Consider the following 15,262-nt stretch of genomic DNA (forward strand, 5'->3'; position numbering starts at 1 on the left):
CCCTCTGTTACTTTATTTTTAATTTGGACCTTTTGGGTAATGTTTAAGAAAAGACATATTTTACTGAACTATAGAACTATTTTAATGATCCCTTACCGGCGACATAGCGGTTGATAACCATGTTAACTGACTCGCGATGGCAGGGTGAGAAAAATAGACTGCAACTAATTAATAAACATAGTTCACATTGGTCATGTTGGTAATTAGCATTTTTAATAAAATGTATCATTGACTATAATATGGATAGGTGAAAATGCATTGAAATTATGCAGCATTATAATAGTACTCGTATAAAACTTGCAAATGTATTAGGGGGCCTAATACTTATTCACGTTATATAACATTAAAAGCTATCTACAATATTGATATAAATTTGGTGCTTTATTTTTGAGCTTCCAGCGAGTTATTACTTTTAAGGCAATTTATACTCGGTCGCTTTTGCCTTCGGGTTTTGCACACTGGGCATCGTTTTTACATACTGAGCATAAGCGGTTCGCCTTTCTGAAAAAGCGAGCCGGGTAAAAATTCAGCTTTAAAAGAGATGCAAAATAGGGTAAACAATTCTGACCCCAAATGCTGCAAAATAGTTAGGTTAAGTCCCTATATAGTGAACTTAACTAGTAACTAATTTTACGAAAACCTGACAAAATTGGTCATAATCAAATGACTTTTTTTGTGAACCCTGATATTCCTATTTTTGAATTGCTAAATATAAAATATCGACATGACATCGTCATATCGGTAAATTTCTCATACGATCCAAATGACGGCACACTGTAGACCATTCCTATAGCTGATACTTTCCTGTCGTTGGTGGGGTGAACATCAATATCACGTGATTATAAAATACCGAAAGCGAGTACAAGGGTAACAAACTTGTTGTCAAATCAGGTGTTAAGAAATATAAGTATTGTTTGTACTTTCTAGATAGACCAAATATTAATGAATAAGGGCATAATAAAATATATACTATACATACATGATTAATTTGCCGTCATTGTTTGCGATTTTTCGTAAACGCGAAATGTAAAATGTTTACCCTTATCCAGCTTATAATTGTCATCGCTTTCGTTCTTTTATAATTACGTGATATCAATGTTCACACCTCATCAACGGCAGGGAAGTGCCAATTATAGGAATGGGCTATATATTGGCGGATGTGATCACTGGTTATACCACTTGTGTATAATTATGCTGACATCCGGATAACGGTCGTTGGTCGACCGTGGAAGCCGCATCATTTCGATGGCGCAGCATGATATTAAGTTTGACCAAATGTCGTTAAGCAGCGGTTTTATATATACACACTAAAATTGCATCTTCTAAAAACAAAACTCATTCCCTCATCTTCATTCCACCTGCAATCTGTCCTTATGCATCTTCTCATAATACGGCATACATTTATCTACAACTTCCACAATATCTTCATCCATTTCAGCTTTGTCTGGCAATTCCGAAGGTTCCCCAAAACCGGTGCTCCCAAATGCATTTTTATGTATTGATGTTGACGGAAGCATCACAGCGGCTTCCTTGGCTATCATCCATTTCTGCATGATAGCATCACCATCATCGGACCAATTCAAAATGTTCTCTGTATATTGTAAACCAATCTCCTTGCAGTAAGCTTTCATGATGCCTTCTGGATTTTTCTGGTGATTTAAAATACACACAAACTTATGAGAAATAAGTTCTAAACCACGTCAGACAAGACAGAAGATTGGTGATAAAGTTAAGATAAACGATACAGTATTACTCCCCAGCAAACGCAAAACGATTTCGATATTATTCGCAAAATGTTAGAAAAGGTTGTCAAAAAACGCTTAAATGTCCTGTTATATAAAGAGTGTAAAGCGTTTTCATAACAATCGAAAACATTATTTGTGAACTCACTGAAAAATAGCTAGGCCTAAATTGCTATCATCGGTATTAACTGCTAGCATGGCTAGTGTCATACCATGCCGAATTCGTTAGCCTATAACTCGCGCGATATGCAACAAACGGCTGTATGAAAAACGGCTTTATTTTGATGTCAGATTTTATCTTCATAAGATTGTTTACGTTTGCAATTATTTTGGCGCTTCGGCACAGCACGTCTTATTATTATTCCAAAGTTTTGATGCATTTTGGGTGTCCTGGCTCGTCAAATCGCTAATAATCCCAAAACACAGGTTTCAGCAAATCATGCTGAATTTCAGAACAATGATCGCATTGCCAGTGAGCAAGAGCCTCGGGGCCCATGGACAAGAAAGAGTTCCGGGCCCTTTTTAGCAGGGCCGGATTTACCATTGGGCCAGAGGGGCCCCCAAAATTGCCCTATTCATATTCCTCTTAGTCCTACAATACCATGTTTTGGACCAAAGTATGGTAAAATTGCACAATTTTGTGCGCTTCGCGCATATCATAGGCCTACTATAGCCTTTCACATAGCAAAATTCACCTTAATTTTGGGCTAAAATGGTCTGAAATTAGAAATTCATTTCGCGCGCAACTGTCCCAGTGAGATCGGAACAAAATATGCTTAACTCCCTCTAATTTGCAATGTTTCTGCCACCACTGTCGATCTTATAGTTGGCCCCCAATTTGTAATTCAAACTTGGCCTCCTGTGCACATGCCTTCCTCACGATGAGTTTGGGGCCTCCAAAAGTTGGCCTGGCCCAGGTAAATTCGGCCCTGCCTTTTAGGATCTCCTTAATCAGCTAATCAGCGCTTATTTCATTTTCTCTTTTGCTTGGGGCCCCTGAACCCTCGGGGCCCATGGACTTCGTCCACCCTGTCCCCCCGCTTGCTACGCCCGTGTCGCATTCCCCACCAATTTCGCATCGTGATAATGTGACCTATAGTACAGAGAAGAAGGAGGAAGAAACAAAGTTACCAACCTGAAGATCGTCAGTACATATGACTATTGGTTTGCTGTCTTTCAAGTACTCATATAAATCAAACAATTCTTTGTAGAAATACCCTGCTGGCATCAACCCCGTACCGGGAAGTTTCCTCAAGTCAACATTTTCCATCCCAGGAACAGCGTTATTTTTGAACATGCCTTTGAAGGATGGAAAAACCTGTATGGCCAGGGAAAAAAAAAACATGTGATTAGTGTTTATTTGAGCATAGGCCTACTCATTCGAGTTTTTTTAAATTATTATCGACAAGCACGGAACAAAAAAAATGCCCTCTTGCGTGCTTAATTCAAAGAACAATGCGTTTCTCGAACTACGGAGTCTCGCATGCTTTCGTAATCACCTGGATCATACATTGTAGTTTCATGATCGACATGATCATGAGAATCCAACAATATTTACAAATTTGACCGCTGGTTGACACTATGACATAAAAAATTGCCATATTTTTGCACATGAAAACCCAACAATATTTACTAATTTGACATCAAAAGGGCAAATGACACAGCCTTGGAAAAATGGCCCAATTTTTTCATGTTTTACAGTACCAAATTTCATGAAAATCCAACAATCTTTCCTAATATGACCTTTATATAACTTTAACAACGTCTTGCGTTAAACAGATCAATCAATAAATAAATAGAAATTCTATCAGCATTTTACTCTACGAATTTCGCTCGTTTTCTCAATACCTTCAATGGATGTCGCAGAAGAAAAACATGTCGGAATCCCTCTGGTATAGCGTCATACGTATCGACAATGCCCTCTACCATGTCCTTGTTGAAAATCAGTTTCTTCCCCGGGGCTTCAGCTTGCAGTTGCTCTTTCACCCATTGATAAGACACTGCAATAAAACATAAATTAGTGATGAAGAGCGCTATTAAACCATTAAATGATGGCTCCGAAAAGAGCTGGTGAGAGAGCCACTCAAAACATGACCACTCATTTTATTCCATCACACTTTTTCGTCGAAATTAAGAGACCGTTCAATATTTACGCCAGGGGGTGGGAGTTTTAATATGAAAATCCGATTTTGGGGGAGTCATGAGGATGGAATCTGATTTTTTTACTTGAGGGGAATGTTAATTTTTAATAATCGAGAAAAGGGGAAAGCAAGGGGTCCGAAAATTTTAAGCGGACGATAGGGGAATGATAAATTTTGTGCCGATTTTCTGTTGTTAAAAGTATTGAACGGTCTTTTAGCTTAGGAGACAATATCTCTCGAATATTTATTGCGAATGATATAGAAGCGACGAAATGTGTTTTTCATAATATCGCATGTACCATGCATAGGCCTATACATGACACCATCTTTGTGAGCTTTTGTGACCGTGAGTCAAGCGCTAATTATTGAAAATTTTGGGTACAGATTCGCTATCGTAGTCCGACGTCACTTCCTGCCGAGGTCAAAACTACTTCCGTAGTGATGGATCAAGCGGTTGCATGACGATACTATCTACGCTGTACACGTCGATGTTCTGTTGTATGAAAATCAAGATTTAGCCATTTCTTATGGGTTTCAATGCCTAGTAAGCGTTTGCAAGACGTTTTCCTTCTGAAATCATGAGGTTTCAGGTCTTAAATATGACTGGTAATTTAAAAATTTGATATATAAATTCCATATATTGATATCACCATTGCAGTTCTCGCGAAAGCGTGATCCAGTCACTATGGTAACGCTCCGGGGTCACCAATATGACGTCATGTCTACGATAGCGAATTTGGTAAAAAATAATTTTCAACTCGATTTATCTCAACTTTCATCACTTTCCAGAAATGACAACCTGGTCAAATGAAAATATCCGCATGTGCAAATTGTTGCGCAAAACTATCAAGGCATTTGGTCAATGTGGCCTCCATACTACAAAGTGAAGTGCCCAAAACACAATCATACTTAGGCCTACTCCCAATTCCAGACAAATACAGCACTCATTTTTTGAGATTAAAAAATATTATTAGCTTCTGCCAAATGAGACATGGGTAAGTCCTAATCCTTGAGTTAGTTCTAGCTGGCAATAAAAGTAATATTTTAATATTTTGCCAAATTTGGGAAATATTGGCCAAATCCAAGCGTTTTTAAGGGGTAAGATTCAGGTTATGCATTCTATTTTTGGAAAACACATTTTTTGTAACTTATATAACCAATTATATTATATAGGCCTATATACATGTATATACTGCGCCAATAAAGTATCCTTACATTTGGAAAAATAATCACAATTTCCAAACTGATCAGTATTGGGGTAAATTTGTTGTTTTAATAGATGCACTGTCTAATCCTGCACATTATGACACCACATTGAATCCGATGTGACTTCAAGAAGCAAAGTTACAAGCATTTGATTAGACGAAGGTCCAGTTTTAAAAGTGACAAACTGGCCTATTCAAAACTCCACAGACAAAACATCTGGTTTGAGAGTGGTGAATGGCTAATTTATGCGTTTGGCTTTAATTTAAAACAAAAGGAACGAAAGAAAACTGAAACAAAAGAACTAACAAATAAAGTGAATGTTATGAAAAGTACAGATAAGCAAAAACTGAACTGCTTTAAATAACGCTTCAATTAAGAAACTGTGTTGTCTCTTTGTTTCGCTTGTTGGAATCTTTTTGCGCCTTGTATAGGCCAGTTTGTCACTTTTAAAACGGGACCTTTTTTCAATTGCTTGTAACTTTACTTCTTGAGGTCACATTGGATTCAATATGGTGTCATAATGTGCAGGATTAGATACTGCATCTATTAAAAAACAAATTTACCCCAATATTGTACAGTTTTGAAATTGTGATTATTTTTCCAAGTGTAAGGATACTTTATTGGCGCAGTATATATTATTAAACTCATAGCCTATACTACAAACTTTGAAAGCTTAGACTTGTGCCATGTCTTTGGATTTTGTGACTGAGATTTAGCTATGTATCATTTTACAAAACAGGATAATATATTTATTTAATCAAAAAAAAATTAGTTCTGTATTTTTCTGGAATAGGGAGTAAGTATATCGGAAAAGCAATAATTTCCAGATGCAGTGTGCCAGTCCCGAGTGCCCGTTAGACTTACCAGGCATAGACTAAAAAAGATAATACAAAATACGAACCTTCTGATCCAACATATCCAAACGGCAACATCTTGGCCATTCCTATAATAGCATCGAAGTTTCCACCAGCACCTTTAGCCTTCATACCTTGTTCTGCCATGATTCTAAATTTCTCCCTATCGGCGCCATCTGTGCCCAGCCTTCGTGCATACAAGTAAGGCTCATGCCATACGATAGAATCGTCCACATGGGTCATAGCCTGCAAGTATGATGATACACAATATTAACAAAGGTGCAATTTGCCCCCCCCCTCTGAAATTCACCCCCCCCCCTCCCCGGGACCGCCACTGGGGGAGGGGCTTTGAAGTTTTTGAGGAAAAATTAGCAAAAAATAAGCAACTACTCATTGTTACAAAAAATAATACTAGTAATAACTTGGCCCACTAATTGTGAATACAATGTGCATGAAACTTGGGGAAACGGCAAAATACAAATAAATTGACATGACCCCCAATCGGACCCCGACTACAATTCAAACCTCGATTTTTAACGTTTTTATAACATTTAAATGTCGGGTCATGAAAACGTTTCTAAAACATTTGATATGAATAAACACAACACTGTTTTTAAAAAAGTTTGTCAAAGTGTTATCGTAAATATTTTGACCAAATATTTGTGCAAAATATTTATTCAACACTTTTAAATGTTATTTAAAATATCATTACGTTAGAATGTTTTGCAGCAAGTTTTCAAAAATGATTTTGAATGTTATTGAAACGTTTTGTCATGTCTGTAAAATGTACAGGGTGAGTCAAAAAAAGTGCAATAGACAAAAGAATCCATTTTTATTTCACATTTGCCAGCTATACGGGTACGTGCCGCGGCGACGACCCCCTTTTTCAGAGCCGCTGGCCGTTCCCTAGACCCCCTGAATTCATTGATTGCCGCTCTGATGACTCAATTTTTTTTCTAGCCGTTCGCTAGACTCACAGAATTCATCATCTCCGCTCTCATTGACAATAGATTGGCATGTTTTCCGCGCTACGTTTACAAGCCCAAAATCTCGGCCCAAAAGCTACATTTGCAAGCCCAAAAGGTTCCTTCAATGGGGATTTTCCATCATTTTCTTCCCCAATAACACATTGTAAGGAATAAGGTGAATTTTGGGCTCCTTTTTAGGCAACACTGGGCCAGTTTTGTGATTGTTTTCAAAATGTAAACATCACTCGAGACTTGAGCGAGCTGTGCTGTGTGTGTGGCCATGACATTGAAAATCATCGGACTTTTCGGCTGATGGTGACATGAACATTTTGATGAATTGAGACCATCATTGGGAATAAAACTGGAAGTAAATATTATGACTATAGTACCTCAAATATGTACACTTCATTGGCTGGCCCGAATAGTGAATTTAGAAGTGATTTTCGATCTATCAGCCTGGTGGAAAGACTGCCGAATTCTGCACACTTGACATTTATGGCTCGATTCATTCACATAAAACTATTAATTTCTTTGCGGCAATCTCAGGTTTGCTATAATTATTCAGTAGGTGAGAAAGTAGGCCAGTACAGGGAATTTAGGCTATTTGTCATTTTCTTATGATCTGGATGTTATAGTAGGCCTACAAGTTAGTCCGAATAATCAGACCCAGAACAAAATATTAATTTTTGACATGATCGTTTTCTGATAAGTAGGGCCTACAAGTCATACCTAGAATATTTTCTCAATTTGAATTTTATCCTATCTAGATGATCCACCCAAAAATAAAAATCATCGTATAGAATAGATCCCTGTAGGCTCCCTACTAAGGGAGCAATCGTTATTTATGGCAGGGGGTAATGGGAAAATTTAGGGGGAACACAATTTTTTTTTAGTCTTGAGAGGGGGGAACCTGAAATTTTTAGTTGAACCAGGAGGGGGGATTGTGAAGTTTTAAATGGAGAAATTGGGAAAACAAGGGGGAACGCAGAAATTTTGAGCGGACGCGAGGGGGGAACGCGAAAATTTTTGTTGATATTTTTTTCCAAAACGCCCATCCCCCACCCTGCCGTAAATAACGATCGGTCCCTAATCTGGATTCAAGTGTGATGCAGACATTCTGCTTGGAATGATCCAGGGCCAGATGTTGAGATACATTTAATTTATTTTTCATCCCGATAGGCCTATACTTAATTCGAAGCACAATTTTTGACAAGAATCGAAATCGATTTTTTCGAAAATCTGTGGCAAAAATGCAACAAAAAAAATTGAAAATTACCCTGGATCAGTTCTCGAGACCCCCATTGGCGGCTGATCAGTTCCCAAGACCCCCCTTTTTTGACCGGCCAATCAGTTCCCTAGACCCTCCCTATTTGACGGGCGATCAGTTCCCTAGACCTCGCGTTCGAAACTGGCGGTGGCACACCTACCCAAAAAAATGTGAGTGCCCCCGGGGTTGAACCTTTAGGTTTTAAAACATTTTACAATTAACATATCCATTAGTAATCTTGTGTGAAAAAAACAAGGAATTAGCATTTACCGTTTTGTTTTTATGACACATTTTATAGCGATACCCAATTTTAATGTTTGTCCAAGAGACATTTAAAATTTGAATGTCAGCCCACTCTGTGTAAGGTAGATTTGGAACCACTGCCATTTCTTAACCTCGTTGGCATTGAAATGAAATGGAGCACCCAAAGTGTTATTGCCCTTGGTCTATTTATTGTTATTTTCATTTTCCCTTTATTTTAAAGATGTTTATTCTCTATCAAAACCATATCAATTTGTAGGCGTGTTTTTTCAAATGTCGAAATGAAATACGCGCAAATTGGAGTGGAGTAAATATCCAGTAAGTTGGACATATTGGGATTAAAAACTGGAGTTGGAGTTGAGTGAGGTATGAATGACTTAAAGTAATGTTAGAAAGTTTGTTTGAACAGAAAAAAAGAAATAAAAATAACGCAAAATCAACCTTATTTAAGTTAAAGTCAGTTTCAGAGCCGGTGCATTTATCGTGCATTGTGTGCTCCCATTCAAAATACATGGTACTTCGTGGACAAATAATGAAATTGGGTATCGCAGCAAAAGGACTCATAAAAATTAAACGGTAGAAGCGAGTCACTTCATTTTTTCACAGAAGGTGAATATTGAGTGTGGCATTTATGGAAACTTTCAATAATGGGAAAGTTCAACTTGGTTCTTACATAAATATCGATTCTTTGCTCTATTGCACCTTTTTTGACTCACCCTGTACGTTTTGAGTTTGCTATGTACTTATTTTAATCATGCTGAAAAGGGTATGTCTTGTATCTTGTAATGTTTGTTTCAGCACTCCATAGTCCATACAATTGCCGTATAGTCGAGTCATGCATAACTATAATATGCATATTATAGAAATAGTCAGCTCGGTAAACAATAATACAATTACAATTAAGTTAATGATAAGTATTTAAGCAAACCTTTAAAAATGCCGTAGACAAACATCTTGGTGTTCCCCACAGAATAACACGAGCTGGTCCGCCATCCGCCATTTTGAATGTAGCTTTACTGTTCTTTGCCTTGATAAAATAATTATAATAATATTATCAAACTTGGGGTGGTAAAAAGATTACAAAACGTCTTTGTTTTCTCTCCCGTTATGCCTATAGATATAAACAAAAGTTAAGAAAGCCCGCATATTGGAGCTAGTTAGGCCTATTAAGGTGGCACTACACCCCTTGATAAATTTGTGACTATTTTTGCATTTTTCTCAACAAATAACAACACACTGGAATTTCAGTGACTCAAGACAAGCGGTACATTATTTATGATAAGAAAAGACTGTACCGCTAGAATGTACCTCATTTCTTAACATACATAATAAACCACTTGATTCACTGATATTTCAGTGAAGTAATTGGATTCCTGGCCCCTATAATATATACATAACTTTTGTTACCAGTGTGTAATTATTTTTTGAGAAAATGCAAAATTAGTCACAAAATTTATCAGGGGGTGTAGTACCACCTTAACAGCCCTATAGTATGAGATTTCGCGTCGTTGGGCAGATGATTCAAATCGACTAATTATATATCAAAATGTTCAGAAGAGTCAGGAGAATCCGTCCTGCAATGCTGTCAAATTTGTAACCCGCGCTTTCTTATTCCACTTCCTTAGCAACGGCCATGCTATTTAAGATTTTTTACCCAATGCAATTTTTGTCAAAGCTAACTCCCGGGGGGGGCACTCCAACTTTGGAGGTGACGCGTATGTAGGGCTGTTAAGACCCCCTTTTTCAGCATCGCTCTCACCCAAAGACCCCATATTTTTTACGAACACATGCTCTGTCACCCAAAGACCCCTTATTTTTCCATTTGATCTGTCACCCAAAGACCCTTACAAGTTCAATTTGAACAGCAACTTTCATTTATCACTGATTTTGTTACTTATTTTGAAAAAACGATGAAATTTGAAGCCATTTAGACCTAGAAATTCGATTTTCGAGGTTTTTGCGGCGCTGTTTCGGCTCTCACCCAAAGATTCCATTTAAAAAAAAGGTCATGTTCTCACCCAATGACCCCATATTTTTTACATTTTGCTCTCACTGAATGCCAAAAATCATGCTCTCACCCAATGACCCCATATTTTTTACATTTTGCTCTCACCGAATGCCCCTTAGTGCGAAAGTGCCAGCCCTACACCTATATCCATTTCATATTGAAGTGCCCCCCCGAGAGCTAACTATATCATTCGCAAGATATGCTGAACTACCATTGCATTGACATTGATGTCAGTTCATAGGCACGTTTAACGTTTATCATAGTAGGGTCATAATTCATAAAATATATCTTAGCTACTGCTGGACTAAAAATCTAAATTCCCTATTTGTGCAGCCCGTGAACGTTCTGGCTTCACAGCACAGTGCAGTTATCTGGTATGCAAATAAATAGTACATGTATTTATTTTGCATGCCTTAGCAAACCCGTATACACAAAAAATTACCAGTGCAAAAACTTCTATAAATACTAGTGGTAACACTTCCCTGGCATATATACAAAATGTGCCCTGTGTTATAGTATTATCGATTGTCTGTATATGTCTGTATAGGTCCAAATCCTTCCTTCCTTCCTTCCAATACTGTGCAGCTCTCTTTGGTCGAGAATAAACGCACTTCTCAAGTTGTCACTCCCACTATTTAACAATAAAGATAAATAAATGAAACAATTTCTTTCAAGTTCATTTTGAAAATAGAGCAATCAAGACTTACCTGTTGCTGTACTGTCGTTCAATAACGCTAGACCTATGCATTCACGGGCCACTTCTGAACAACAAGTGACTATCGAGTTCACGGTGACCCGGCTATGCATGGGTTGTTTAATACTCTCCTTCCCCATTTTCACACGGGTGCGCAGGTTCCACAAGCTGCGACAACTGACGTGCAAAGATACTTGCAAAATGCCGACCTTGTGTACGAGAGTCAGTGCAGTACTCGGAAGACAAAATGTATGATGTACTGTACCATGAAAGGCATGCAATCTCAATCTCAAAGTGATAACGTCGGTATTGGGGTTGCTGCAAGTAACACATCTAAACCAACGTAATTTTCACATCTAAACCATGCAACATTGATATGATTTTCACAAACTTAAAATAATTTTCACCAACTTATAATAATTTTTCCAAACTTCGAATGCAAACTTATAATAATGTTTCCAAACTTCGAATAGTTTTTGCAAACTTAAAATATCTTTTGCAAACTTAAACTTAATGTATGCAAACTTAAATAATAATGTTTCCAAGCTTAAAATGATTTCTGCAAACTTTAATTTTCTTTTGCGCGTCTTATAGCTTGGTCTGTGTATTAAAAACTCAATCGTCGAGTTTTCAAAAGTTTTAATTGAAGAAGAACAACTAGTGGAATTTTAGCAAAGCGACTATGTCGTATGTACATTAAGTGGTGTGAGATCTAGTGATCTTGCAGGCCATACAGCATGACCCATCCCAACCACTCAGTTTGGGAACAGCTCCTGGAACCGATCTCGGATGACTCGGACGGTCCTGGCGGATGGTGTGATGAGGTGTTGCTCCACCCTGGAAATACCAAGCGTGCTGGATTGCCCCATTATTTTGAAAACTAAAGCTGAAGGGCGGTGAGCAAGTGTTTTTTTTAGTCTATGACCCTCATAATGACCCCAAACATGCTCCGATTTCAATTATTAGCATCAAATTATCCGTCCGTTTGTGCGTATACAACCTGTCGTTGCAGAGTTACGGTGCCAAAAAGGGTCGAAGGCATGAAGAAACTATTTTAAGGACATATTAAACAATAATGATTATAAAACAAAAATATACCTTTTCAAGTTTCAAGGCATGCACCTGAAAGGCAGTGGCGTAGCCAGGACAGTTTCAGATGGGGGGGTAGGGCACAGCATTGTCAAGGGTGGCAAACTTTGACGCAAAAATTGTCAAAAATTTATCAAAAAGTATGTACATGTATATACAATATTGTAACGGGAAGTTCATTGCGATGCCAGTTCGTTAAATTTATCATAATTTATCATAAAACAAATTAGGCCAACAAATTCTTCAGTTCCGAGTTATTTTCATTTAGATCATGTATTTTATCACGGAAATAGATGTTTACAACTTTGGTTAAAAAACACCTAACAATAGGTACATATTTTCTACCAGAGTTTCCGTGTTCATAATAATGGAGCAACAAAGACTATTATGATAGTAACCCGATTTACGGCAATTCAAACGGATAAGCCATGTTGTTAAGTTTCCAAGCTTAAAATGATTTCTGCAAACTTTGATTTTCTTTTGCGCGTCTTATAGCTTGGTCTGTGTATTCAAAACTCAATCGTCGAGTTTTCAAAAGTTTTAATTGAAGAAGAACAACTAGTGGAATTTTAGCAAAGCGACTAGGTTTATTTTACGCGAAGTCTACTTACACTTCAAATCTATTTTATTCCCGATTCGCCATTGTATTCTATTCATAAATCGTAATCCAGGAATCGTATGTACATTTATTAATCTCCTCTACTGCCCGCGTTTCGCAATTATTAACGTTTATAAATGCTCCAATCTATTAGGCCTTATATACTTATCCGTGTTTTTATATCATTATTAAAACAAAAATTGAACATATAGGGTGTCCAAAAATCAAACAAACAAGCAAAAACAAAAAAAACAAAAAACAAAAACAGAACTCTCATTGCGCCCTTTTCTCATATTTCAGAAAGTTGATCAAATATAGAAACCTGCCATCGTTAGCTTTAATAAACCGAGAAATATATTTCAATCGGCTCACAACTTTTGAAGATCATGCTCTTTTTAAGAAATGTATCCGTTTTCACTCTGTCCACGGAGGAGGTTTGGCTACTGCAAAGATTGAAAAAGGTACACGTACCATGCATGAATATCAAACATTCCTCAATGATAACTTAAAAAATATTTTTAACAACACCTTTAGGCCACAAAAAACGAAATTGTTTGATTGGCGTAACATAGGTCGGGATTTGTTTTTAAAATTTTAATTTTAAAGTTGTAAATTGCGTTTGATAAATTAAGGCTTTGGAACTTTTTTACTTCTTTTCTTTTAATTGTTATTTATTTATTTGTTAATTTTTTAATTAATCAGTTTTTTTTATAGAGAAAAAAGTCTAGGGTCGGGCCTACTTTTACGGTCGGTCGGGTTACGTCAATCAAACAATTTTTGTGGCCTTATTTAGAGAATGGGCTTTACCGGTGGGCTTATGTACTATGGATTTTGTTTATGTTATGTGTCATTAATTTGTGGGCAAAAGGGATGTGGGAAGGGACTACTTTTTCTTGGTATTTATGCCTTTTGGTTTTATTATGTTTCTTACTTTCCAACTTCGTTGTTACTTGCTTTCTTTTTATTTACATGTTTACAACATAAGTCGTTTCTCTTTTAGGGATAAAAGGTAGCCCTGAAAGGGCTGTTGACTTTGGTTCTTCTGAAGTGAGTTTACAGTGCTGCTCTGCCCTCTGACCTGGTTACCTCCTTGAAGAATACAGGTTTCAGCCATGGTGCTCATTGCATCAATTGTGTTGCGTACCATTCTTGTACGCCGGATACTTAAGAATGCAGCAGTTATACGATTGCGAAGATCTTGGTAGGCTTGCTGGTGGTCCTCCCTCTTTGCTGTGGATTTTGCCCCAAAGGACGAAATTAAGTGGTGTGAGATCTAGTGATCTTGCAGGCCATACAGCATGACCCATCCCAACCACTCAGTTTGGGAACAGCTCCTGGAACCGATCTCGGATGACTCGGACGGTTCTGGCGGATGGTGTGATGAGGTGTTGCTCCACCCTGGAAATACCAAGCGTGCTGGATTGCCCCATTATTTTGAAAACTAAAGCTGAAGGGCGGTGAGCAAGTGTTTTTTTTAGCCTATGACCCTCATAATGACCCCAAACATGCTCCGATTTCAATTATTAGCATCAAATTATCCGTCCGTTTGTGCGTGTACCTGTCGTTGCAGAGTTATGTGCCAAAAAGGGTCGAAGGCATGAAGAAACTATTTTAAGGACATATTAAACAATAATGATTATAAAACAAAAATATACCTTTTCAAGTTTCAAGGCATGCACCTGAAAGGCAGTGGCGTAGCCAGGACAGTTTCAGATGGGGGGATAATAGGGCACAGCATTGTCAAGGGTGACAAACTTTGACGCAAAATTGTCAAAAATTTATCAAAAAGTATGTACATGTATATACAATATTGTAACGGGAAGTTCATTGCGATGCCAGTTCGTTAAATTTATCATAATTTATCATAAAACAAATTAGGCCAACAAATTCTTCAGTTCCGAGTTATTTTCATTTAGATCATGTATTTTATCACGGAAATAGATGTTTACAACTTTGGTAAAAAAAACACCTAACAATAGGTACATATTTTCTACCAGAGGTTCCGTGTTCATAATAATGGAGCAACAAAGACTATTATGATAGTAACCCGATTTACGGCAATTCAAACGGATAAGCCATGTTGTTAAGATTACTAATTATTGTCAAAGTGGGTTTTGACTCGCCACTAATTGTAACAGAATTATTTTCACTCCTATGAATGTCAGAGATGTCCCCTGAACAGCATACAAAAAGTATACTAAAATATACTTGGTGGAAAGGTAGTTTTGGCGGGAAAAGGTCATACAGGGGTCAAATTTCAAAATTGCTCCAATCATTTTAAAAACTATACCAAATTATTCCTCTAGTCATAAGGATTCAGAAAAAATATAGTTTGCCATACCTGTGATGTACGGTTCTTGAGTTATAACCGAAAAGGTCAAAGGTCAAATGTTGGGTTCAACAGAGGTCAAAAACTAAAATTGTCTAATTTTAA

General features: G+C 37.4%; 1 protein-coding gene across 2 annotated transcripts; it reads right to left on the minus strand.

Annotated features, from left to right (window-relative positions):
- Positions 1–324: 324 nt before the first annotated feature.
- LOC140170018 (uncharacterized) lies at positions 325–11,281 on the minus strand. Of its 2 annotated transcripts, none has more exons than XM_072193364.1 (6): positions 11,155–11,281; positions 9,368–9,466; positions 5,991–6,189; positions 3,591–3,742; positions 2,878–3,060; positions 325–1,649 (listed from the first exon to the last, which is right to left on the minus strand). In XM_072193364.1, the coding sequence occupies exons 2-6, from the start codon at positions 9,437–9,439 to the stop codon at positions 1,350–1,352; spliced, it is 906 nt and encodes a 301-aa protein (XP_072049465.1). In that variant the 5' UTR covers positions 9,440–9,466; positions 11,155–11,281; the 3' UTR covers positions 325–1,349. The 2 variants fall into 2 exon arrangements, with proteins under 2 accessions (XP_072049465.1, XP_072049534.1); XM_072193433.1 differs by lacking the exon at positions 11,155–11,281 and adding an exon at positions 10,952–11,059.
- Positions 11,282–15,262: the final 3,981 nt, after the last annotated feature.

The sequence above is a fragment of the Amphiura filiformis genome, chromosome 1, assembly GCF_039555335.1.
Source record: "Amphiura filiformis chromosome 1, Afil_fr2py, whole genome shotgun sequence".
Lineage (NCBI taxonomy): Eukaryota > Metazoa > Echinodermata > Ophiuroidea > Amphilepidida > Amphiuridae > Amphiura > Amphiura filiformis.